The sequence below is a fragment of the Aethalodelphis obliquidens genome, unplaced genomic scaffold, assembly GCF_003676395.1.
Source record: "Aethalodelphis obliquidens isolate GAN/ISIS:26980383/991018 unplaced genomic scaffold, ASM367639v1 scaffold21, whole genome shotgun sequence".
Taxonomy (NCBI): domain Eukaryota; kingdom Metazoa; phylum Chordata; class Mammalia; order Artiodactyla; family Delphinidae; genus Aethalodelphis; species Aethalodelphis obliquidens.
Window position 1 is genome coordinate 1,668,033 of NW_020837965.1, and position 22,173 is coordinate 1,690,205.

At 45.0% G+C, this 22,173-nt stretch overlaps 1 protein-coding gene across 1 annotated transcript in view; it reads left to right on the forward strand.

Moving 5' to 3' along the window:
• The window catches only part of FLVCR2 (FLVCR choline and putative heme transporter 2), a 61,661-nt gene that overhangs the window by 19,871 nt on the left and 19,617 nt on the right, over window positions 1–22,173 (forward strand). The window contains exons 2-3 of the mRNA XM_027120089.1: window positions 10,577–10,718; window positions 13,226–13,366. Coding sequence (XP_026975890.1) covers window positions 10,577–10,718; window positions 13,226–13,366 — 283 coding nt within the window. The remainder of the gene's footprint in view (window positions 1–10,576; window positions 10,719–13,225; window positions 13,367–22,173) is intronic.

Here is a 22,173-nt window from a genome sequence, read left to right on the forward strand (position 1 = left end):
TGGGAGAGGGCTGGCTCCTTGAGGGTCCTTGAGCAGGACCGCGTGGTCAGAGCAGCGCCGAGGAAGGTGCCCCTGAACACGCTATGCAGGCTGGTGGGAGAGAGGTCACATCATCTGAAAGGGGGCGGGGAGCTGATGCAATGTGGACGTCCAAGGACGGCGGGGGAGGGTCGGACAGCGTGGTTGTGAGAGGGCAGAGGCCAGGGGGCTGAGAGATGAGAAAGGGCAGAGAGAATGAGCAGAGAAGGATGAGGAGAGCCAGGGCAGGTGTCTGTGGGGCTGCCATCGGTCAACCAAGCACATCTTGTTTGTCCCAGTGGCCTCTCCTCCCCTGCCTGTCGCCATTGCTGGGGGAGAGCGTGCGGGGTGGGAGAGGCAGGCTTGCAGAAGAGGAGTGAGCCCTCCTGGTGTAAAGCGTTCTGCAGAGTAGTCCACTCAAATGGGCTCACTAGGCGTCAGAGCACCCCCCTGAGCTAGAGGGTGTGAAGTAGGCAGTACCTTCCTTTGTGAATTAGGAAATAGGCACAAAGAGGGGAATTAACTTGCCCATGCCAGACATCTCCTAACTGGCAGAGCTGGTATGTGAACACACACCTTTCTGAACTTGGAGCCCTAGGCCTTAACCACTGTGTAGAGTGACGACATGTCTGAGGGATGTTGGGGTGGAAAGGAGGAAGGGGGAGGGGTTCACTTCAAAATGAACAATGTTCACTGTTAAAATGAACCACATGGGTGTGAGCTCCTTGAGGAGCATGGTGACCCTCCGATTAGGTCATAAGGAGACCAACTTTGAAGCAAGCCTTCAAGCCCAGGAGCTTTGCTGCAGGGAAAGCTGCTGGCCCAGTAAGGGGACATTTTTGACCCTTGACGCCAGAAAGCCAGCTGTTGGGAGTCCTGAAATGCAAGAGACATGCCACCCTGATCGGGTGACTGTGCCCAGGGGGAAGGAATGAGGCAATGGGGACCCAGCCATGGGGCTGAGAGTGGGCGCATCTTTCTCTGATCAGCAGGCATGCCTGGGGCAGGAATGGACCGAGGAGGAATGAGGTTGGGCGGGTGAGAACCTGCTTGCTGATGTGGTTGCCTCCTACCAAGATGAGCAGGATCCTGTTGGCCAATACCTGGGTCTGGAGGATGAGGTGCTTGGGACCCTGGAAGAGGGTTCAGATGGGGACCAGTGGTCTGTCCTTGTTCCAGTGGACTAAGCGCTCACCATGGTGTTGACGCAGAGCTCCCTGCCTTTTGTGAAAGCCCCAGGGTCTTCCTTTGATGGTCTGGGCATGTTCATGACCAGGCAGCACTGGGAGGGCAGCTTTTTGCCTGGATTCAGTTGTGACTTGGGGCTTTGCAGGGGTGCCCCACATGGATGGTGTTGGGGACAGTAGTTCTGTGGATCTCAGAGCCAACATAACACGTGTTGTGTTGTGTTGTTGGTCAAGTGTGGGCATCTTACCCCAGATGCAGCCTAGTGGTTTCTGGGTTTATTTTGGCTCTGCCAAGTGCGTGAGCTGGAGTGACAAGTGATGCATGACACAGAGTACGGCTTCTTCCTGTCACCCGAAGCCCTCAGGCTGCACAGGCATGTTTTTAACTGTGACATTTGCTCTGGAAGTGCTCGTGACCGCTGCTATTGCAACAGTGTTTAAATATCACCCTTGAGTTTGCAGAAAGGGCAAAAATCAAATCGAAAACAAAAATTGAGTATCCCAGTCTGCCTCTCCATCCTTTATTCACCCCATTTTGGTAAAACATCTTCTTTTGGGGTGAAGTGAACCATTGTGATTAGGCTCATAGGCTCTGAAGAGCGGAGACTGTCTGTGTATTGTGTATTTGGCTCCTGACTGTATTTTGTTGAGGAGGATAAAACTACAGAACAAATGCTGGGGCATAAGGCAAGTCAAAACCAGTTAATGGTGATTTTCAATCCCTTACATTCATAGTCTGGGTCTTTGTTTTTTTGTGAGTGTGAGAAAGGTACGGACCCCACCCTTGGGAGCAGCATTCCATCAACTCTTTAAATGATTCTTGTCCTGACTTGAGCTGCGGGTCTCTGGTTTTTACCCTGGTGGTGTTCTATCAAATGCGAGACAGAACTCAAAGGAGTGAAAACACAGGCTTCCGTGTTGACTAGTGTCACACCAGTAGCATTTCCTGGTAGGCAGGAGGTGAGCTGGAGCCTGGAGTCAGACAGAACTTGTTTAGGAGCCCAGCTCTTCTGCTACCCGCCTGTGTGCCCATAGGCTGGCTGGGTGCCCACCCCCAGTTTTTCTCATTTTTGTCTTTGTTGCAAAAGTTCATGGACTGAATGAAAAAGATAAACTCTATTAGATACCCAGTGCCTAGTAGATGCACAAAAACCAGTCAGCCATTCTGCCCTCTTCCCAGTCCCCCATGTACCCATTTTCTGCCCTTACCAATGAGAGGACAATGTGGTTTGTAGAAAGAATGTGGTCCTTAGTGAGCAGACCCGTGTATTTCTGCCAGCTTTGCGTAGACAAGACCTTCCACCAACGTCCATCTGTCTGTCTGTCCAGCCAGCCAACATCACTGAGTTCCTGCTAAGGGACAGACTCAGGAACTAGGAGCTGGGTATAGAGCTGTGCACGATCACTGAACACAGCTCTCAAGAAGTAGGAAAAAATATGCCCTGAAAAAAACAGAAGAGGCAGCAGCTTACAGTCCAATCCCTATGTTTTGGTTTCCACACTGGGCATGAAAGTACTGCCAAAGCCGATTTCCTCCTGGAGAAAAGTCACTGTGGGATGGCGTCGATATATTTGAAGTGATGAGAGGGAAGAACCTACAACCAAGAGTACTCTACCCAGCAAGGATCTCATTCAGATTTGATGGAGAAATCAAAAGCTTTATAGACAAGCAAAAGCTAAGAGAATTCACCACCAAACCAGCTCTACAACAAATGGTAAAGGAACTTCTCTAACTGGGAAACACAAGAGAAGAAAAGGACCTACAAAAACAAACCCAAAACAATTAAGAAAAAGGTAACAGGAACAAACATATCGATAATTACGTTAAATGTGAATGGATTAAATGCTCCAGCCAAAAGACACAGATTCATTGAATGGATACAAAAACAAGATCCATAAATATGCTGTCTACAAGAGACCCACTTGCGACCTAGGGACACATACAGACTGAAAGTGAGGGGATGCAAAAAGATATTCCATGCAAATGGAAATCAAAAGAAAGCTGGAGTAGCAATACTCATATCAGTTAAAATAGACTTTAAGTTAAAGAATGTTACAAGAGACAAGGAGGGACACTACACAGGATCAATCCAAGGAGAAGATATAACAATTATAAATATATATGCACCCAACATAGGAGCACCTCAATACATAAGGCAAATGCTAACAGCTATAAAAGAGGAAATCGACAGTAACACAATAATAGTGGGGGACTTTAACACCTCACTTACACCAATGGACAGATAATCCAGACAGAAAATTAATAAGGAAACACAAGCTTTAAATGACACAATAGACCAGATAGATTTAATTGATATTTATAGGGGATTCCATCCCAAAACAGCAGATTACACTTTCTTCTCAAGAGCACATGGAACATTCTCCAGGATAGATCACATCTTGGGTCACAAATCAAGCCTCGGTAAATTTAAGAAAATTGAAATCATATCAAGCATCTTTTCTGAACAAAACGCTATGAGATTAGAAAACAATTGCAGGGAAAAAAGCGTAAAAAACACAAACACATGGAGGCTAAATAATATGTTACTAAATAACCAAGAGATCACTGAAGAAATCAAGGAGGAAATCAAAAATACCTAGAGACAAATTACAATGAAAACACGACAATTCAAAACCTATGGGATGCAGCAAAAGCAGTTCTAAGAGGGAAGATTATAGCAATACAAGCCTACCTCAAGAAACAAGAAAAAAGCTTCCCTGGTCGTGCAGTGGTTAAGAACCTGCCTGCCAATGCAGGGGACACAGGTTGAAGCCTTGGGCCAGAAAGATCCCACATGCCATGGAGCAAATAAGCCCGTGCGCCACAACTACTGAGCTTGTGCTCTAGAGTCCGTGAGCCACAACTACTGAGCTTGTGTGCCACAACTACTGAAGCCTGCTCACCTAGAGCCCGTGCTCCACAACAAGAGAAGCCACCACAATGAGAAGCCCTTGCACTGCAAGGAAGAGTAGCCCTCGCTTGCTGCAACTAGAGAAAGCCTGTGCACAGCAGCAGACCCAATGCAACCAAAAATAAATAATTAAAAAAAAAAAAACAAGAAAAATCTCAAACAATCTAACCTTATATCTAAAGGAACTAGAGAAAGGAGAAAAACAAAACCCAAAGTTAGTAGAAGGAAAGAAATCATAAAGATCAGAGCAGAAATAAATGAAATAGAAACAAGGAAAACAATTTAAAAGAAAAAAAGATCTTGCTGTGATTCATGTCAAAGAGTGTTCTTCCTGTGTTTTCCCCTAAAAGGTTTTTTTTTTTTTTTTGTGATACGCGGGCCTCTCACTCTTGTGGCCTCTCCCGTTGCAGAGCACAGGCTCTGGATGTGCAGGCTCAGCAGCCATGGCTCACGGGCCTAGCCGCTCCGTGGCATGTGGAATCTTCCCGGACTGGGGCACGAACCCGTGTCCCCTGCATCGGCAGGCGGACTCTCAACTACTACGCCACCAGGGAAGCCCCTCCTAAGAGTTTTATAATGTCTGGTGTTACATTTAGTTCTTTAATCCATTTTGAGTTTCTTTTTGTGTATGGTGTTAGGGAGTGTTCCGTGTAGCTGTCCAGTTTTTGCAGCACCACTTATTGAAGAGACTGTCTTTTCTCCATTGTATATCCTTGCCTCCTTTGTCATAAATTAGTTGACCATAGGTGTGTGGGTTTATCTCTGGGCTTTCTATCCTGTTCCATGGATCTATATTTCTGTTTTTGTGCCAGTAGCATATTGTCTTGATTACTGTAGCTTTGTAGTATAGTCTGAAGTCAGGGAGTCTGATTCCTCCAGATCCTTTTTTTTTCCCCTCAAGATTACTTTGTCTATGTGGGGTCTTTTGTGTCTTCATATAAATTTTAAGACTTTTTGTTCTAGTTCTGTAAAAAATGCCATTGGTAATTTGATAGGGATTGCATTGAATCTGTAGATTGCTTTGGGTAGTAGAGTCATTTTCACAATATTGATTCTTCCAATCCAAGAACATGGTATATCTCTCCATCTGTTTGTACCATATTTAATTTCTTTCATCAGTGTCTTATAGTTTTCTGCATACAGGTATTTTGTCTCCTTAGGAAGGTTTAATCCTAAGTATTTTATTCTTTTTGTTGCAGTGGTAAATGGGAGTGTTTCCTTAATTTCTCTTCCAGATTTTTCATCATTAGTGTATAGGAATACAAGAGATTTCTGAGCATTAATTTTGTATCCTGCTACTTTACCAAATTCATTAATTAGCTCTAGTTTTCTGGTGGCATCTTTAGGATTCTCTATGTATAATATCATGTCATCTGCAAACAGTGACAGCTTTACTTCTTCTCCAACTTGGATTCCTTTAATTTCTTTTTCTTCTCTGATTGCTATGGCTAAAACTTCCAAAACTATGTTGAATAATAGTGGTGAGAGTGGACAACCTTGTCTTGTTCCTGATCTTAGAGGAAATGGTTTCAGTTTTTCACCATTGAGAATGATTTTGGCTGTGGGTTTGTCATATATGGCCTTTATTATGTTGAGGTAAGTTCCCTCTGTCCCTGCTTTCTGGAGGGTTTTTATCATAAATGGGTGTTGAATTTTGTCAAAAGCTTTCTTGCATCTATTGAGAAAATTACATGGTTTTTCTCCTTCAATTTGTTAATATGGTTTATCACATTGATTGATTTGCGTATATTGAAGAATCCTTGCATTCCTGGAATAAACCCCACTTGATCATGGTGTATGATCCTTTTAATGTGCTGTTGGATTCTGTTTGCTAGTATTTTGTTGAGGATTTTTGCATCTATGTTCATTAGTGGTATTGGCCTGTAGTTTTCTTTGTGACATCTTTGTCTGGTTTTGGTGTCAGGGTGATGGTGGCCTCATCCAATGAGTTTAGGAGTGTTCCTCCCTCTGCTATATTTTGGAAAAGTTTGAGACGGATAGGTGTTAGCTCTTCTCTAAATGTTTGATAGAATTCGCCTCTGAAGCCATCTGGTCCTGGGCTTTTTTTGTTGGAAGATTTTTATTCACAGTTTCAATTTCAGTGCTTGTGACTGGTCTGTTCATATTTTATATTTCTTCCTGGTTCAGTCTCAGAAGGTTGTGCATTTCTAGGAATTTGTTCATTTCTTCCAGGTTGTCCATTTTATTGCCATAGAGTTGCTTGTAGTAGTCTCTTAGGATGCTTTGTATTTCTGCGGTGTCTGTTGTAACTTCTCCTTTTTCATTTCTAATTTTATTGATTTGAGTCCTCTCTCTCATTTTCTTGATGAGTCTGGCTGAAGGTTTATCAATTTTGTTTATCTTCTCAAAGAACCAGCTTTTAGTTTTATTGATCTTTGCTATTGTTTTCTTTGTCTCTATTCCATTTATTTCTGCTCTGATCTTCATGATTTCTTTCCTTCTACTAACTTTGGGTTTTGTTTGTTCTTCTTTCTCTAGTTCCTTTAGGTGTAGGTTAGATTGTTTGTTTGAGATATTTTCTTATTTCTTGAGGTAGGCTTGTATTGTTATAAACTTCCCTCTTAGAACTGCTGTTTGCTGCATCCCATAGGTTTTGAATCGTCGTGTTTTCATTGTAATTTGTCTCTAGGTATTTTTGATTTCCTCTTTGATTTCTTCAGTGATCTCTTGGTTATTTAGTAACATATTATTTAGCCTCCATGTGTTTGTGTTTTTTACGCTTTTTTCCCTGCAATTGTTTTCTAATCTCATAGCGTTTTGTTCAGAAAAGATGCTTGATATGATTTCAATTTTCTTAAATTTACCGAGGCTTGATTTGTGACCCAAGATGTGATCTATCCTGGAGAATGTTCCGTGTGCTCTTGAGAAGAAAGTGTAATCTGCTGTTTTGGGATGGAATCCCCTATAAATATCAGTTAAATCTATCTGGTCTATTGTGTTTAAAGCTTGTGTTTCCTTATTAATTTTCTGTCTGGATTATCTGTCCATTGGTGTAAGTGAGGTGTTAAAGTCCCCCACTATTATTGTGTTACTGTCGATTTCCTCTTTTATAGCTGTTAGCATTTGCCTTATGTATTGAGGTGCTCCTATGTTGGGTGCATATATATTTATAATTGTTATATCTTCTTGGATTGATCCCTTGATCATTGTGTAGTGTCCTTCCTTGTCTCTTGTAACATTCTTTAACTTAAAGTCTATTTTATCTGATATGAGTATTGCTACTCCAGCTTTCTTTTGATTTCCATTTGCATGGAATATCTTTTTGCATCCCCTCACTTTCAGTCTGTATGTGTCCCTAGGTTGGAAGTGGGTCTCTTGTAGACAGTGTGTGTATGGGTCTTGTTTTGTATCCATTCAATGAATCTGTGTCTTTTGGCTGGAGCATTTAATCCATTCACATTTAACGTAATTATCGATGTGTTTGTTCCTGTTACCTTTTTCTTAATAGTTTTGGGTTTGTTTTTGTAGGTCCGCTTTCTTCTCGTGTGTTTTCTAGTTAGAGAAGTTCCTTTAGCATTTGTTGTAGAGCTGATTTGGTGGTGCTGAATTCTCTTAGCTTTTGCTTGTCTATAAAGCTTTTGATTTCTCCGTGGAATCTGAATGAGATCCTTGCTGGTAGAGTAATCTTGTTTGTAGGTCTTCCATTTCATTGCTTTAAATATATGGTGCCACTCCCTTCTGGCTTGTAGAGTTTCTGGTGAGAAATCCGCTGTTAACCCTATGGGAGTTCCCTTGTATGTTGTCATTTTTCCCTTGTTGCTTTTAATAATTTTTCTTTGTCTTTAATTTTTGTCAATTTGATTACTATGTGTTTCGGCATGTTTCTCCTTGAGTTTATCTGGCCTGGGACTCTCTGCGCTTCCTGGACTTGGGTGACTATTTCCTTTCCCACGTTAGGGAAGTTTTTGACTATAATCTCTTCAAATATTTTCTCGGTTCCTTTCTCTCTCTCTTCTCTTTCTGGTACCTCTCTAATGCGAATGTTGGTGTGTTTAATGTTGTCCCAGAGGTCTCTTAGGCTGTCTTCATTTCTTTTCACTCTTTTTTTAAAATTCTGTTCTGTGGCAGTGAATTCCACCATCCTGTCTTCCAGGTCACTTATCTGTTCTTCTGCCTCAATTATTCTGCCATGGATTCCTTCTAGTGTATTCTTCATTTCAGTTATAGTATTATCATCTCTGTTTGTTTGTTTTTTAATTCCTCTAGGTGTTTGTGAAACATTTCTTGCATCTTCTTGATCTTTGCCTCCATTCTTTTTCTGAGGTCCTGGATCATCTTCACTATCATTATTTTGAATTCTTTTTTCTGGAAGGTTGCCTGTCTCCACTTCATTTAGTTGTTTTTCTGGGGTTTTATCTTGTTCCTTCATCTGGTACATAGTCCTCTCTGCCTTTTTATTTTGTGTATCTTTCTGTGAATGTGGTTTTTGTTCTACAGGCTGCAGGATTGTAGTTTTTCTTGCTTCTGCTGTCTGCCCTCTGGTGGATTAGGCTATCTAAGAGGCTTGTACATGCTTCCTGATGGGAGGGACTGGTGGTGCTTAGAGCTGGGTGTTGCTCTGGTGGGCAGGGCTCAGTAATAGTTTAATCTGCTTGTCTGCTGATGAGTGGGGCTGAGTTCCCTCCCTGTTGGTTGTTTGGCCTGAGGCGACCCAGCCCTGGAGCCTCCAGGCTCTTTGGTGGGGTGAATGAGGGACTCCGGGATGGCTCATGCCAAGGGGTACTTCCCAGAATTTCTGTTGCCAGTGTCCTTGTCCCTGTGGTGAGCCACAGCTGCCCCCCGCCTCTGCAGGAGACCCTCCAACACTAGCAGATAGGTCTGTTTCAGTCTCCTGTGGGGTCACTGCTCCTTTCCCCTGGGTCCTTATGCGCACACGACTTAGTGTGTACCCTCCAGGAGTGGAGTCTCTGTTTCCGCCAGTCCTGTCGAAGTCCTGCAATCAAATCCCACTAGCCTTTAAAGTCTGATTCCGGAAATCCTCCTCCCATTGCCAGACCACCATGTTGGGAAGCCTGACGTGGGGCTCAGAACCTTCACTCCAGTGGGTGGACTTCTGTGGTATGAGTGTTCTCCAGTTTTTGAGTTGCCCACCCAGCGGTTATGGGATTTAATTTTATTGTGATTGTGCCCCTCCTACCGTTTCACTGTAACTTCTCCTTTGTCTTTGGATGTGGGGTATCTTTTCTCGTGAGTTCCATTGTCTTCCTGTTGATGATTGTTCAGCAGTTAGTTGTGATTTCTGTGCTCTCGCAAGAGGGAGTGAGCACACGTCCTTCTACTCGGCCATCTTGAACCAATCTCCTCAAATAGTAGATGCTTTAAAGATCAGTTTGATTTGTTGATTGTATACAGTGTACATTGGAACAACCCTGCACCGAGCCTATTGATGATGACTTTTGAGAGTATTTCAGAGCTGAGAATCGCTGGTGACCACTCTGAGTGGCTATAATTGACAGGCTGGAAAACCAATAACGATGATCAGCACATTGGCAGCTGGTGAATGGTGTTGGCCTGAAAGCAAATTGCTTCTCTACCTGCGGTTGCTTTCAGGTTCAATAAAGGAAACATGGGACCTTAACACAAAAGACTTACTCAGTTTCTCTCACTCTTACAATTTGGACCTGGGTATTTCGTGTGTTCTCACACTATTTTCAAATTTCCACCTTGGTATTTTGTGTGGCAGAAGGGTTTGGGGAGTTCTATCACAGCTAGTCACTCCTGAATCAAGGCATTTCTGCCCTCAGAAACACCCAAGGCATGTTATCTCAGGTCACTGGAGTTTGAACTGCAACGCAGATATAAGATGTTTCAGTTTGTTGGGTTGTGTTTGTATATGTATTTATAGCCACTTTGCATGTGCCCATGTCCTGTGTGTATAAATTTATGCAGTTGTGTGACTTCACACCACAGATGCTTTATAAATTACAAAGTTAACTTACACAATGAACTTAAGCTTCTGTGTTTGTAAATGTGGTAGTGACGTTAGGCTTCTGTCTCTCACTGAATGCAAGTTCTTGGGGTTGTAGGGTGTAGAATTTTTCCCTCAGCTGGTCTCTCAGCTCCAGGTGAACAGATACAGTGAAATCAAGAATTTAAATGGCACAAAAAGCAAAACCAGCATTGTTTTACTCTACCATAGAGATGGGAGTATAGGGACCATTCTTCATTAGTTTGTAGCTAGAGAAAAGCCTGTCAGCGTTGAGAACCCCAGCTATAATCGTTTTCACAGACTGTGGTAGTGAGGGTGGTCAAGGGTGTGTGAGTTGAGCTGTCAATCAAAAGAAAGATCTCTGATGTCTTGAGGGGGGAAGCAATCCCTGTTTGAGGTTTAAGAAGGGCTGGAAGTTGGGGATTATGTTTCTAATTAGGAGGCTCTTAAATGTGTGCTGTCGCCTCTGGGCCATTGATACAACGATTGATTGTCTCTGTCTTCTATAGCTTGGAATTGCCATTGGGTTCTTGGTCCCTCCTGTCTTGGTACCCAACATCAAAGACCAGGACAAGCTTGCCTACCACATCAGCATCATGTTCTACATAATAGCAGGTGTGGCCACTCTGCTTTTCATCCTTGTCATCATCGGTAAGGTCATTAATAGGCTCATGGGGGTTGGGGAGGCAGGGAGGTCCTGCTGACTTGGGTGAGGACCTTGTGACTGTGGCCCTAGAGCAGCATTCTAGGTCCCATGTAATCTATAAAACATATTTATAGAAACTGGAAGCCAGGCTTCCAATGGTCTTCAAATGTTTTAGCCTGAGTAGTTGCTGCCGATTCAGTGCTAGCTGGTCCTGTGTACTTTGTTAGCTGTTCAGTAAAGGTTAGTTGTAATTAACCAGTTCCCCAGTATGACCTCATTAGAATGAATGGGCAGCCTGCTGATCCCCTTGATGAAGCCCTGGTGAGCACTTACGATGTCACAGGCCCTGTGCTGAGTGTGCCTGATCTCACTGACTCCTCAATGGCCCTATAGGGGAGGTACCAGCCCTATAGGGGAGGTACCAGCATCAGTCTCACTTAACCAAGAGGAAACAGTGACTTACGAGGAGATAAGGGAATTATTCAAGATTAGACAGTGAGTGGCAGAGGCTGGATTCCAGCCTAAGGTTGTCTAACTCCATACCCTAAATTTCTGGAACACAAGAAAACAAAATAGGACTGACCCACAAACACTAATGCTCTCATACATTCACCTGGGAATGCCTGGGGCCCACATTTTAAAATGCTTTTTTAAAATGTGTATAAGGTACGCTCATTATGGAAAAAATCTAGAAAATACAAAAAAGCATAAAGAAAAGAATGACCATTAACTTAGCCTTGTACCTGTTAATCCCAGCCACCAGCCCCAGAGAATTAATGATTATTAATATTATTAATATTCTATGTATGTATATGTATGTATATTTAATCATTGAGGTATTTGGTTCATTTATATCCTTTTTTCTCTTCTGAGTGCTATCACATGGGCTGTGATAAATTCAGTAGAGGTTTTCATTTTCAGTGAGTCATTTGTCTTTAAAAGTTAACCAGCTGTCTTCCTAATATCTGAAAGTTCCACCTCACACGTTAAAGGTGTCATTCCTTCCTGCTGGCCTCAACTCCAGAGTCAAACAGTTTTATAATCATGTATGTCATCCAGCTATTCTCACTGTGTCATTTCCTCCCCGGGGTCCAAGCTGAGGAAGGGCTGCCCGATGGCTTTTCAAAGCTCACAGGATCTCTTGGACGGAGAACTTGGTGTTCCTGGGAAGGTGAGAAGCCTTGAAGCTGTGGTTGAGAACAGGAAAGAACCATCTCGGCCAGACTTGAAGTTTCAAATTGTAATGTGCTCAGCTCCAAATTCTTGTGTTTGTAGCAGATGAGGGCCTGGTTCTTTGCAGAGATCCTGGAGGTAGGCCATTTCTACACTTTGCGTTTTACTAGTAAGCACAGACGGTTGCTCATTGAATAAAGAACTGAAAAATCTTATCCAAACTGTGGTTTGTGGTTGCCAAATCCTTGAGCAAACAGCTGCTGTTGCCGAGATTAAAAAAACCCTCTTGCCTTGATTTCTTTCCCCTGATAGAAGGGGAGGTGAACAGGCAAGACAATGGTTGAGAAGTACGCAGTGGTGGGAAGTTACCCAGGACTGTTTCCGGAGAAGGAAGAAGCAGGGCTGTGAAGTCAGGGCTGGAGGGTTATCTGGATGGAGGGGGGAGACCTTTGATCTTCAAGAGACTAAACCTCATTTGCAGAGCTTCCTCCAGCTGGAGGCAGTTTCCTGACCTTTCAGAGGTGTTCTCATGGGGGCTGGGGACACACCAAGGTGCTTCTTTACTTGGACCCAATTGGGGGACCAATTTAGCCAAACAGCTGGTTAAACTGATTTGGCCCCCAGAGAACTGAACCGCCATCAATGCAGTCAAATGGATTGTACCAGTTGTACTGAAAATAGAACATAAAGCAAATGGTTTTCCCACTGTCCCTCCCCAGTCCTTCCTATCAGAGTGGTCACACCTACAGGAGCATGTGTTAATCCTCTGGTTTCTCGTGGCGCAGATGTCTGATTCAGACTTCGAGAAGCTAGGGACGGACTCCGGGTCTTTCCAATAGAAGAAGATCCTTTCCCTTATTCGGGGAATGTTTATTGGCAGCATGTGCCAGGCTGTGTGCTCAGCATGGGCATCACAGTCCCTTCCCCCCTGGGGGGAGCTCTGGTGCTGAGTCCTTAACTGGGCTCACTAATCCCAGAGCCGCAGCTCTCACTTCCCTCCTATCTCCGTGTTACTACTGAATTTCTTCAGTGCTCTGCCGTATGTTATTCCCCGGTTGTTACTCGGCTCCTTGATCCTTGAATACTGCCTGGGAAGCCCAGTGATTGCAGCCGTCCAAGGGCCATTAAGAAAAAATAATCGAAGGCACAGTCACGGAGCCACAGACAGTGAGATGCAGCTTCAAGAGAGGAGACTATAAAGGATTTAATTGAAGAATTAATATTTCCTTTTGGAGTCTTAGTTCCTTCTCAGATGAGGGAGTCAGCTGTCGTCCATGTATCAGCTCTGCAGGGTGGGACCATAGGGATTTGCAGTGTCTCTCTGTTTCTTTCCTTTCAGTATTCAAGGAGAAGCCTAAACATCCCCCCAGCAGGGCCCAATCCCTAAGCTATGCCTTGGCGTCCCCTGATGCTTCATACTTAAGTTCCATCGTCCGACTCTTCAAAAACCTCAACTTTGTGCTGCTTATCATCACCTATGGTAAGATACAGATGTGTCCAGGAGTGTAATGGAACTGGGAGTGTGAGACAAGAGGCCTGATGTGTCTGTGCATCTTACTGTTTCCAAATCCCAAATGTATATGTAAAGTCGTCGTTTAGGGTCAACCAGAAGAGACAGCTCTGTCTCAGGGCCTTCGATGTTGGGTTACCTAGACAACCATTCCTTCCCCTATCAAGTTATCTGGCAAAACGCCTGCCGATCCTCCGAGTCTCATCTCAGTATGACTGCTGTAAAGCAGTATTAGGCGACCTTTCCTCTTTTATTGTGCTGTTCCTGGTACATCTTAACACTTAGCATTAAAAAAAAAAAAAAAAGATCATTTCCAGGTCTGTTTTCCCACTAAACTGGGAACTCCCTGGGAGTAGGAATTTATGTCTTTTTATCTTTATAATTCCTCAGCAGTGGCCAACCTGGAGTAGATACTCCAAGAGTTATTAAATGAGTGGTTGAGTGAGCGGGTGGATGGGTATTTATATGAGTCTTGTGACATGATCACTCCCCAGCCAATCCTTCATCTTGGAACATTGCTCCTTCTTTACCTGAACGCACGACAACATCCCTCTTTCATTTCGCTTTCTTGGCTTTGGTAAGATAAATTTCAATATTTATGCTGGTGTGTTGGCTTGCCTTTCCAGCAAGGTGTTTGCTGCATCTTCATTCTAACGTTTAATGAGAATGTTGTCCTAGACAGGGGCAAGGACAGAACCTCAGGGCATTCCATCAAAGGTGTCTTTACAGATCCACCCAGCTCTGCTGCTATCCAGCTCACCCCTGACCATTTAACCCTCCAGTCTGTTTGATTAAAATCAAGCGTGTGTATCACGCTCAGTAACCGGAAGAAGAAAAGAAGTGAGATTGGTTGACGTGACTTATTCTCAGTGAAACCCCAGTTGGCCATAACCTCAGGTTTTCTCTAGGCTCGCAAACTGTATCTTACAACAATACTAGCATTTACTACGCGCCAAGACGTTTTATATGTTACTTTGTTTAACTCTCACCACACCGGTGAGAGGTAAATAGTATAATTTTCCCCATTTAACAGATGAGGAAACAAACTCAGAGAGATTAGGTAATAGCTCAAGAACACACAGTTTTCAAAGGGCAGAGCCAGGATTCAAGTACAGATTTGTCAGACTCCAAAGCCTACACTCCCGATCCGTGACTGCCTGTGCTCCTTCCTTGACTTGTACCGGGGCTTCACTTTAGGCTTATCAATGCCCTTCACCTGAATTAAAGTGTTTATCTGCGGGAGGCATTAGATAAGAGGTGGTATCATCCACAGTAGAGAGGCACACCTGGTTTTCAGGCATAGGCACAGATTAGGTGACCTCTCATCTGGAATAGCCCCAGGTCCCCACGTTAGTCTCCAAGGCCTCTGGTCTCCATTCCTCCCTCTCTCAGAACAGCTTCTCAGTTCTGAGTATGTCTCTGCACTCATTCACAAAACAAAGAAAGTTTCCAATACTTAGGATGGCCAGCTGAAGATACTATGGGTTGCTCATCACTGAGAGGTATTCAAGTGTAGGTGGAGCCAACCACTTAGTGGGGATATTGTGGGGAATATCAGGCTATAGCTGGATAGTGAAACCTGATGATCTTTGGGTTCCCTTCCAGACTCAGCATTCCATGCCTCTAAGAACTTGCACTTTTCCCTAGAGTTAAACATCTCGAGTGCATCAACCTTTGACCACCATAAACCTTATGGCACCGGACAACAGGGCGTTTGAGGCTTACCTTGGAATTCTAGGGCAGATGAGTGCTTAATAAACATCTTCTGTGAACGAGAGTAGTGATGGTGGCAATAACGGGGCAATGGCCTTATTCCAGAGGCCGCGGTCTTCGGTTCTGGACGCTGTTTATGGCAGGGTCAGGTCACTGACCCATGATAGCAAGAAATAAGAACAAAATGTACCAGGAACAGTGTTGCTCCTGGTCGCTGTGGCTCAGCTCCGGGCCATGCTTTAGGGGCAAAGCAACTCCTTTTCCTTCCATCTCGTATGGCTGGTTGCTTATATGGTCTTCAGTCTGGCAGGGTGGTGTTAATCCTTTGGTTCTGGACACTCTTCCTTAATCTATTTGGTTAAGTGATAACACAGGGAATAAATGGGTTAGCACTTCTGGAATGGTGGAGTGAGGACCTTGCATCATCTGTTCCTCCATGAAAACAAGAACACCACTGGCAGACGTTATCAAAATCAGTTGTTTCAGGGTTCTTAACCAAAGGCTTGAAACAATCCAGTGAGCATCTATTCAAGACAAATATCTGAATAACAGTAAAGTCGCAAGCTTTGTGTTTTAACTTGTCCTATTCCGATCCCCTCTTCCAGGCTCTGTGGTAGCCTTGAAAACCAGCAGCCTCACAGCCACTGGAGGGGGCCAAACAAGTTTGGAGCTCCCCCAGAAGTCCCATCCCTAGGTCACTATTTGACTTCTGTGGCAGTTCCCTGCAAAGGCCCCATTCAGAGGATTTGCCTATATTTGACCTGACTCAGAGCTTTCTCAGTGGGAAAGCGCTATTTCCAGGGCATTTGTTGAAAGCGATCACTGTTTAACATCACAGCTGCCTGAGGTGGCAATACCGGTTGGGGTAAGCAAGAGGCTGACCAAAGGTCTTGAAAGGAAAATCTGGAGAATGAGATGTCCAGGGGGCTTTGGAAAGCTCTGACATATTCTTAGGAATCTAGAAATCCACATGCACATGCAGAGTTGTGCACATGCCCAGGAAAGACCTGAGAAAGCCCTAAAGTCTCACCTCTGGCTGAACTGGAGGCTCTGTGTAAGCAGAAGGTGAAGGCTAAGGCAGAGTTGTCACCACCCTGCTGGAGCATCACAGGCGAGTCCCAACGCACACATAGAGGTCCTCAGCAAAGGTGGGACACTTGTGGGCTTAAAGTATTTAAGGAAATCTGTCTAATCCTTAGTTCAAAACTAAGCTAGTGGAGCAGAAACCTCAGTGGCTGCACATGACAAAGAGCACAGACTTTACAAAATGAGTCCAGGAAAGTCAGTGAACAAGCAGCAGCCACAGTAACGAATCCTGGGGAAGGAGGAGAATCTCATTTCTAGAGTTGACATTATATTTAAAATGTCCAGTTTCAACAACAAAAAAAATGAGACATGCAAAGAAACAGGAAAGCAGGGCCCATACACAGTTAGAAAACTGTTCCTGAGGAAGCCCAGAGGTTGGATGTAACAGAAAAAGAAAGTAGCTCAGCTGTTATAAATATATTCAAGAACTAAAGGAAACCAGTGTGTAAAGAATGAAAGAAAAGTAGAGAATGATGTCTCACCAAATAGAGAATATCAAGAAAGACAAATCAAAAAGAACCAAATATAAATTCTAGAGTTGAAAATACAATAACTGAAATGAAAAACTCACTAGAAGGCTCAACACTAGATTTGAGCTGGCAGAAAAAAGAATCAGTTAACTTGAAGATAGGTCAAATGCAATTATCCTGTCTGGGGAACAGAAAGAAAAAAGAAAGAAGAAAAATGAGCAGATCCTCGTAGACCTGTGGGCAACCAGCAAGCACACCAACACATGCCTAACAGGAGTCCCAGAAGCAGAGGAGAGAGAAACAGGTGGAAGTAAATTGCCCTCAGAAAAACAGTCCACTTCTGCGCCTCTGGAAGCATTTGACTATGTTGTGTGTAGATAGAATTTATTAACATTCTTCTCAAAGGCCTGAGGTGATCCCAGTGAGGAGTTAAACTAATCTGGTTGTTTGTACACACTTCATTATAGTCAGAGAACCACAAGCCTTATTTTTGTGGTAGAGAGTTGGACTTGGTGACAGGGATCTTTGCCTACAAGGAAATGATTCTTAGGCTGAATCACAGATTTGGGAAAACGTGTTATTGAGCCTTTACTGTGTGTCAGGCACCATGTGAAGTGCATGCATTATCTCATTTAATCTTCAAAAGAAACCCATGAATTAGGTGTTCAACTGCTCCATTTTATACCTAAAAGAACTGAGGCTCTGATTGAGCTCCTCATCCGTAATTAGACAGCTAGCAAGCAATAGAGCTTAGATATAAACTTCTGTCTGTCTGAGATCAAAGCCTGTCTTCCTAACCACCACACCATTTTGCCTTCCTGTGCAGAAAGGAGCCTCTTGGAGACAGAGCCAGGGGTCTGTTTTCAACCTCACTCAACTGAGTAGCCTCTGGGTCTGTCTAGCAGGGGTGGAAGTGGTGTATGTCTTTCCTCAGATTCAGTCCTCAGACCAATGGCCTTTCTTCTGAGATGAGGGTCTGTAGTTCTGGGGTTTAGAAGCAGGACCTACCTACACTGACCGGCCATCTTTGGGACTTGGGGATGGTGAGGTTTCATCCGTAGTGCATCTCTCTGAGGGTTACAGGTCATGTAAAGGCACTCAGTCCACCTGAGAATCCCTGCTTTCTTCTCCCACTATCTTTGCTCCAGATTAAAAATGCACACACAATCAAAAAAACCCTCTATAAATTCAACTAAGTCCTTTGAGACCTCCCAGAATGCCTCCCACCTTCCATGCAGTTTCAGGTTGAGCTTTGAAGAGGGAAATGGTTCACAGTTTATATATACACACATATAACCATATAGTGCATATGTACATTACATAGTACATATGATGTTCCTATTTTCCTCTGAATTATAAACACTTAAGAGCATGTAGTTGGGAATCAAGCAGTTGATAGTGTTTCATGGATGTATTTTCTGGATTTGGGTGGACATGTTTTGGAGTAAGAGCCTTGGCTGGGGGACCAGTGAGTTCAGAGTTGGTACGTAAGGAATATAAGGTCTAAGTTTTAGTGTCAGCTCTGCTAATTACTGAGTGTACCACCTTCACCCATCCTGTGCTCATCGTGTGTCTCTCTAAGAACCACCCCTCAGAAAAGAGTAATAACATTTGCTTCCCACTGGAGTTCCCTGGATGGAAATGAAAGCTTTTAAAGTAATTGTGAATCAAAACACTGCGTGCAGCCATAATGCTGTTGTGTTGGGAAACTTGACCATTTCCTACAGTCTTTTTGTTTTTTGAATGAAGTAGATTTCGACACGTAGGGAGTAGCTCTCGTGCAGCCGGTGGGTTGTCCAGTATTGTACTGGTAGTGACTTTCCAAGTGCTTCTCCAAGCTGCTGAGTCAGCTGCCCCGAGCTAAGGTGCGGTGGTACAGTAAAGGCTTTGGAGGAATTCCAGTGCGGCTGCCTTTTCCCCACGGGCTTCTGGCCACACTCTTAGAGGTAGGTTTCAGACAAAAATTAAGGGCCATCCGGCTAAGTTGGAATTGCAGATCCACAACAAATTCTTTTTTAGTATAAACATGTCCCACAACTATTTGAAGCATTCTTACGCTGAAATTCAAATTTAATTGGGTGTGCTGTTTTTGCTTTTTACTAAATCTAGCAGCCCAGTTTAGAGAGAAGGAGGTGCAGAGGCTGGGTTTGTGCTTGATGTTGCTGAAATATCACAGGAATGAGAAACTACCACCTCCTCTAGCAAAATACCCTCCCTGTCACCGCAGGAAGACACAGGGCTGGAAGCAGATTCCCCATGGGTCCACCAGAGCCTGGGGCTGGGCAGGTCTTGTGGTGAGCGTCAGCCGTGGGCGTGGGGTGGGGTGAAGTAAGAACCTTTCTTTGGCTCCCCCTCGGATCTCCAGGCCTTGCTTTCACATGGCTTCCCTAACGTCTTTGCCTTGATGGCTCACGACTGCCCTGGTAAACAGACTGGTGAAAGGCTCCTCTTCTGGACAGTGTCCTCCAAGGGATTGCTCTTCCCTGTCATCCCCCAGCCTTGCCTCCAGCTATGCTTCTGAAGAATCTGTGCAGTGTTGGGCGTCTGAATTCAGAGCCTCAACATGTGTCCTGAGGACACCTTTCCTTGGGGCTCTCAAGGGCTTTACACCGCCCGACCTGGGCCTGGGCAGGGGCTTTGTGTCCCTTCAAGATGCTGGCTTCAGGGTGGGTGTAAGGTCCTTCTGGGATTCCCTGGAGCTTTTGCCGAGGTCAGGCTGGCCCTTTAAAAAGAGGGTTTTCTACAAGTTCAGGAAGGACAAAAGGGAAATGAACACAGAGTAACCAGAACCCAGAGATGGGATCTGGGATCAGCGTTTCCCACGCTGGCCTGATGATAGAGTCCCCTGGGGTGCTGGGTGGTGTGTGCCTCGATTCCTGCCTCTCTTCTGGAAAGTCAAATTCAGATAGTCTGGTCCGGGCCTGGGAATCTGCTTTTCACAAGCATTCCTGGAGATTCTGGTTCGCAGCAGGGTTGAGAACCTCTAGAGTAGGTGTGCTATGGGTGATTCTCCTGAAGCCCCTTCCCATCCCAGCTGCCTCCATGTTAACCCCAGCCTCTGAGGGCCTGGGCCTGGTCTGTGATCTTCCTATGCCCAAGGCCATTTATCCCCAAGTTTAAGAAATGCCAAGGGCTTTTGTTGTGTTGTTGTTAGAATGCGGATTCCTAGCCCCAATCCAGGGGAATCAGATTGAGTTGGTCCAGGGTGCGGCCCAGGAATCTGCATTTTTAGACTCTGAGGCTTTCTAATGCCAGTGGTTTCTAAATGCCACCACCCTTTGAAAAAACTTAGTCTTGACACAGGAGAGAAACTCAGAGTGATGACAAGTCAGTCCCTTGTGCCTTCCTAAAGCTCACCCCCTCAGTGACCTGCACTTCTCCCAGGTGGCTGATATCAGGGGTGACCAGGCCTTTCAGGGACCATCACATTTCCTCACCTGGCAGGCTTACCTTGTTGGGGATAATCACACCCGAATATAACACAGTCACCTGCATTCCTGTAAGAGGTACTTATGCACAGGGCAGAGCACACATGTCATTCCTGCCCTTCAGTGTGGACACTGGACCCTTTGGTTTGGGCAGTGGAGTGGACTTGTGCCATTTAACTGTGTCTGGCAACCTTTGGCAATATGGGAGGGACATCTAGATTCAAGAGAGAGAGTCAGAATTTCTAATTCCTTTAAGGTTGGACTGTAGAAAGAATTGGAAAGAATGGTAGCCTTCCAGGATGAACCCCTGCCCCCTCCACATCCTCCCTACCTTAGCCCTGATTCCGTCTCCTGTCTGGCTGGGAGCACGGGATGGTGATTGGTAAACCAAACTAGTCTAGCAGAGCCAGTAGGTCTCAAACTTTGAGCCTTATCAGAATTACCTGGAGGGCTTGTTCAAACACATTGCCTGAGGAGCCCCACTCCCAGTGTCTACAGCAGGAGGTCTGGGTGGGGTCAGGATTTGCATTTCTAACAAGCTGCCAGGGAGGCTGATCTGGAAGTGATTTCTCTAAACCTTTAAGCCTCAGAGCTGCTCAGCCTCAATAGCCTGGGTTAGCCTGATCAGGACTGTTTCTCTCCACATTTTTCAGGGTCAGGAAAGTGCTGGTGTTTGACGTGGGGTGTTTTTTCGCCCAGTCCTCCTGGATAATTTCGCAGTTTCCTGAGGATTCTGCCCTCCTTGTTCATTCCAGGTGGGCACAAGCTGAGCTTGGCCTCGTGTATGCCCTGGCCCCTGGCCCTGTTGGGCTGAGGGGCAGGAAGGGGGCTGAGTTCATCCTCCTCCCTGCACGCTTCTTCCCCACACCCGCCCGCAGTTCAGGAATGTGACTCCTTGTGGGCTCTCTTGACCCAGGAATGGAATTTCCAAGTGGCTGGGTGTGTGGTATGAAGGTGCGGCCGGTATGCTTGTTGGGTGAGAAGTTGCCGAGAGTCTCAGAGTCCTCCTGACCATGAGTGTGGCAGTTGCAGTCACATCTGGTCACACTTCTGGGTTTGCCGACTGACTGTTGGCCCTGTGCCCCTCAGCAGGTGGCATTGAGCTCAACCTTGTTGCATCCCTGAGGTGACCTGCTGGGAGAGGCTGGGGCACGAAATTGCCAGTAACCTGAGCTGGGGAAATCACTGAGGATCAAATCTGTAAGGATATGAAATCAACGGTTTAAGATGGAGGACCTGGAGTCCATAGTCTGGGTTTGAATCGAACCCTGCCTCTTACTACCCGTGTGATGGTGGGAAGGGCAAACCAAACTCCCTTCCCCATTTTGCAGGAGAATTTGACCTTCACTTAACTTTGTATCTCATTCCCCTGGGAACCTGACAAAGGGAGTAAGTCAACTGCATTTAGGCAACCTTGCTTCTGATAAGAAAGACCTATTGTGATATAAATGACTGCAGGTGGACTGGGTGATCTTCTTACCCCTGTTGGGAAACCATTCTTTGTGCTTCTCTGAGCACAGTGACCCTTTCCACTGGCCTGTCCTTTATGGAGATCCTGGTAGCTATGCCTGTGGATGAGTCAGCAATAGTGGCTCCTGGGAGGGGTTAAGCCAGGGTTGGGTGCCATGCCCACCTTTCTCTGCACTGAGCTGTCACCTCGGGGGCAAAAGAGAATAGCTTCTGAATGGCTCTATGGACTGGGGTTCTGTGGACTGGCTCCAGTGAAGAGGAGCTCCTGCGGCTGCCCTGTCTATGAACTGTGTCCTCTCTTACATGCTGCTAAGTGGACCTAATGCCAGGTGTGCCAGTGGTAGTTGTGTGAGCCTCAAAATTAGTTAAAATTAAAAAGACTCCTGGTGGGCCTTCCAGAGTGACCTCTGTATTTGTTTTTAAAATCTGTGTGCATTTTTCTTACCTGCAAAATGGGAATGAGAATATTAGGTACTTTCTAGGATTGTTATGAGGATCGTAAGGTGTTTAGATTGTAAAGTGCCTAGTACATGAGTGTATGCTACTGCCATCACCACCACCACCACCACTACCACCATCACTACCATCATCACCACCATCACCACTACCA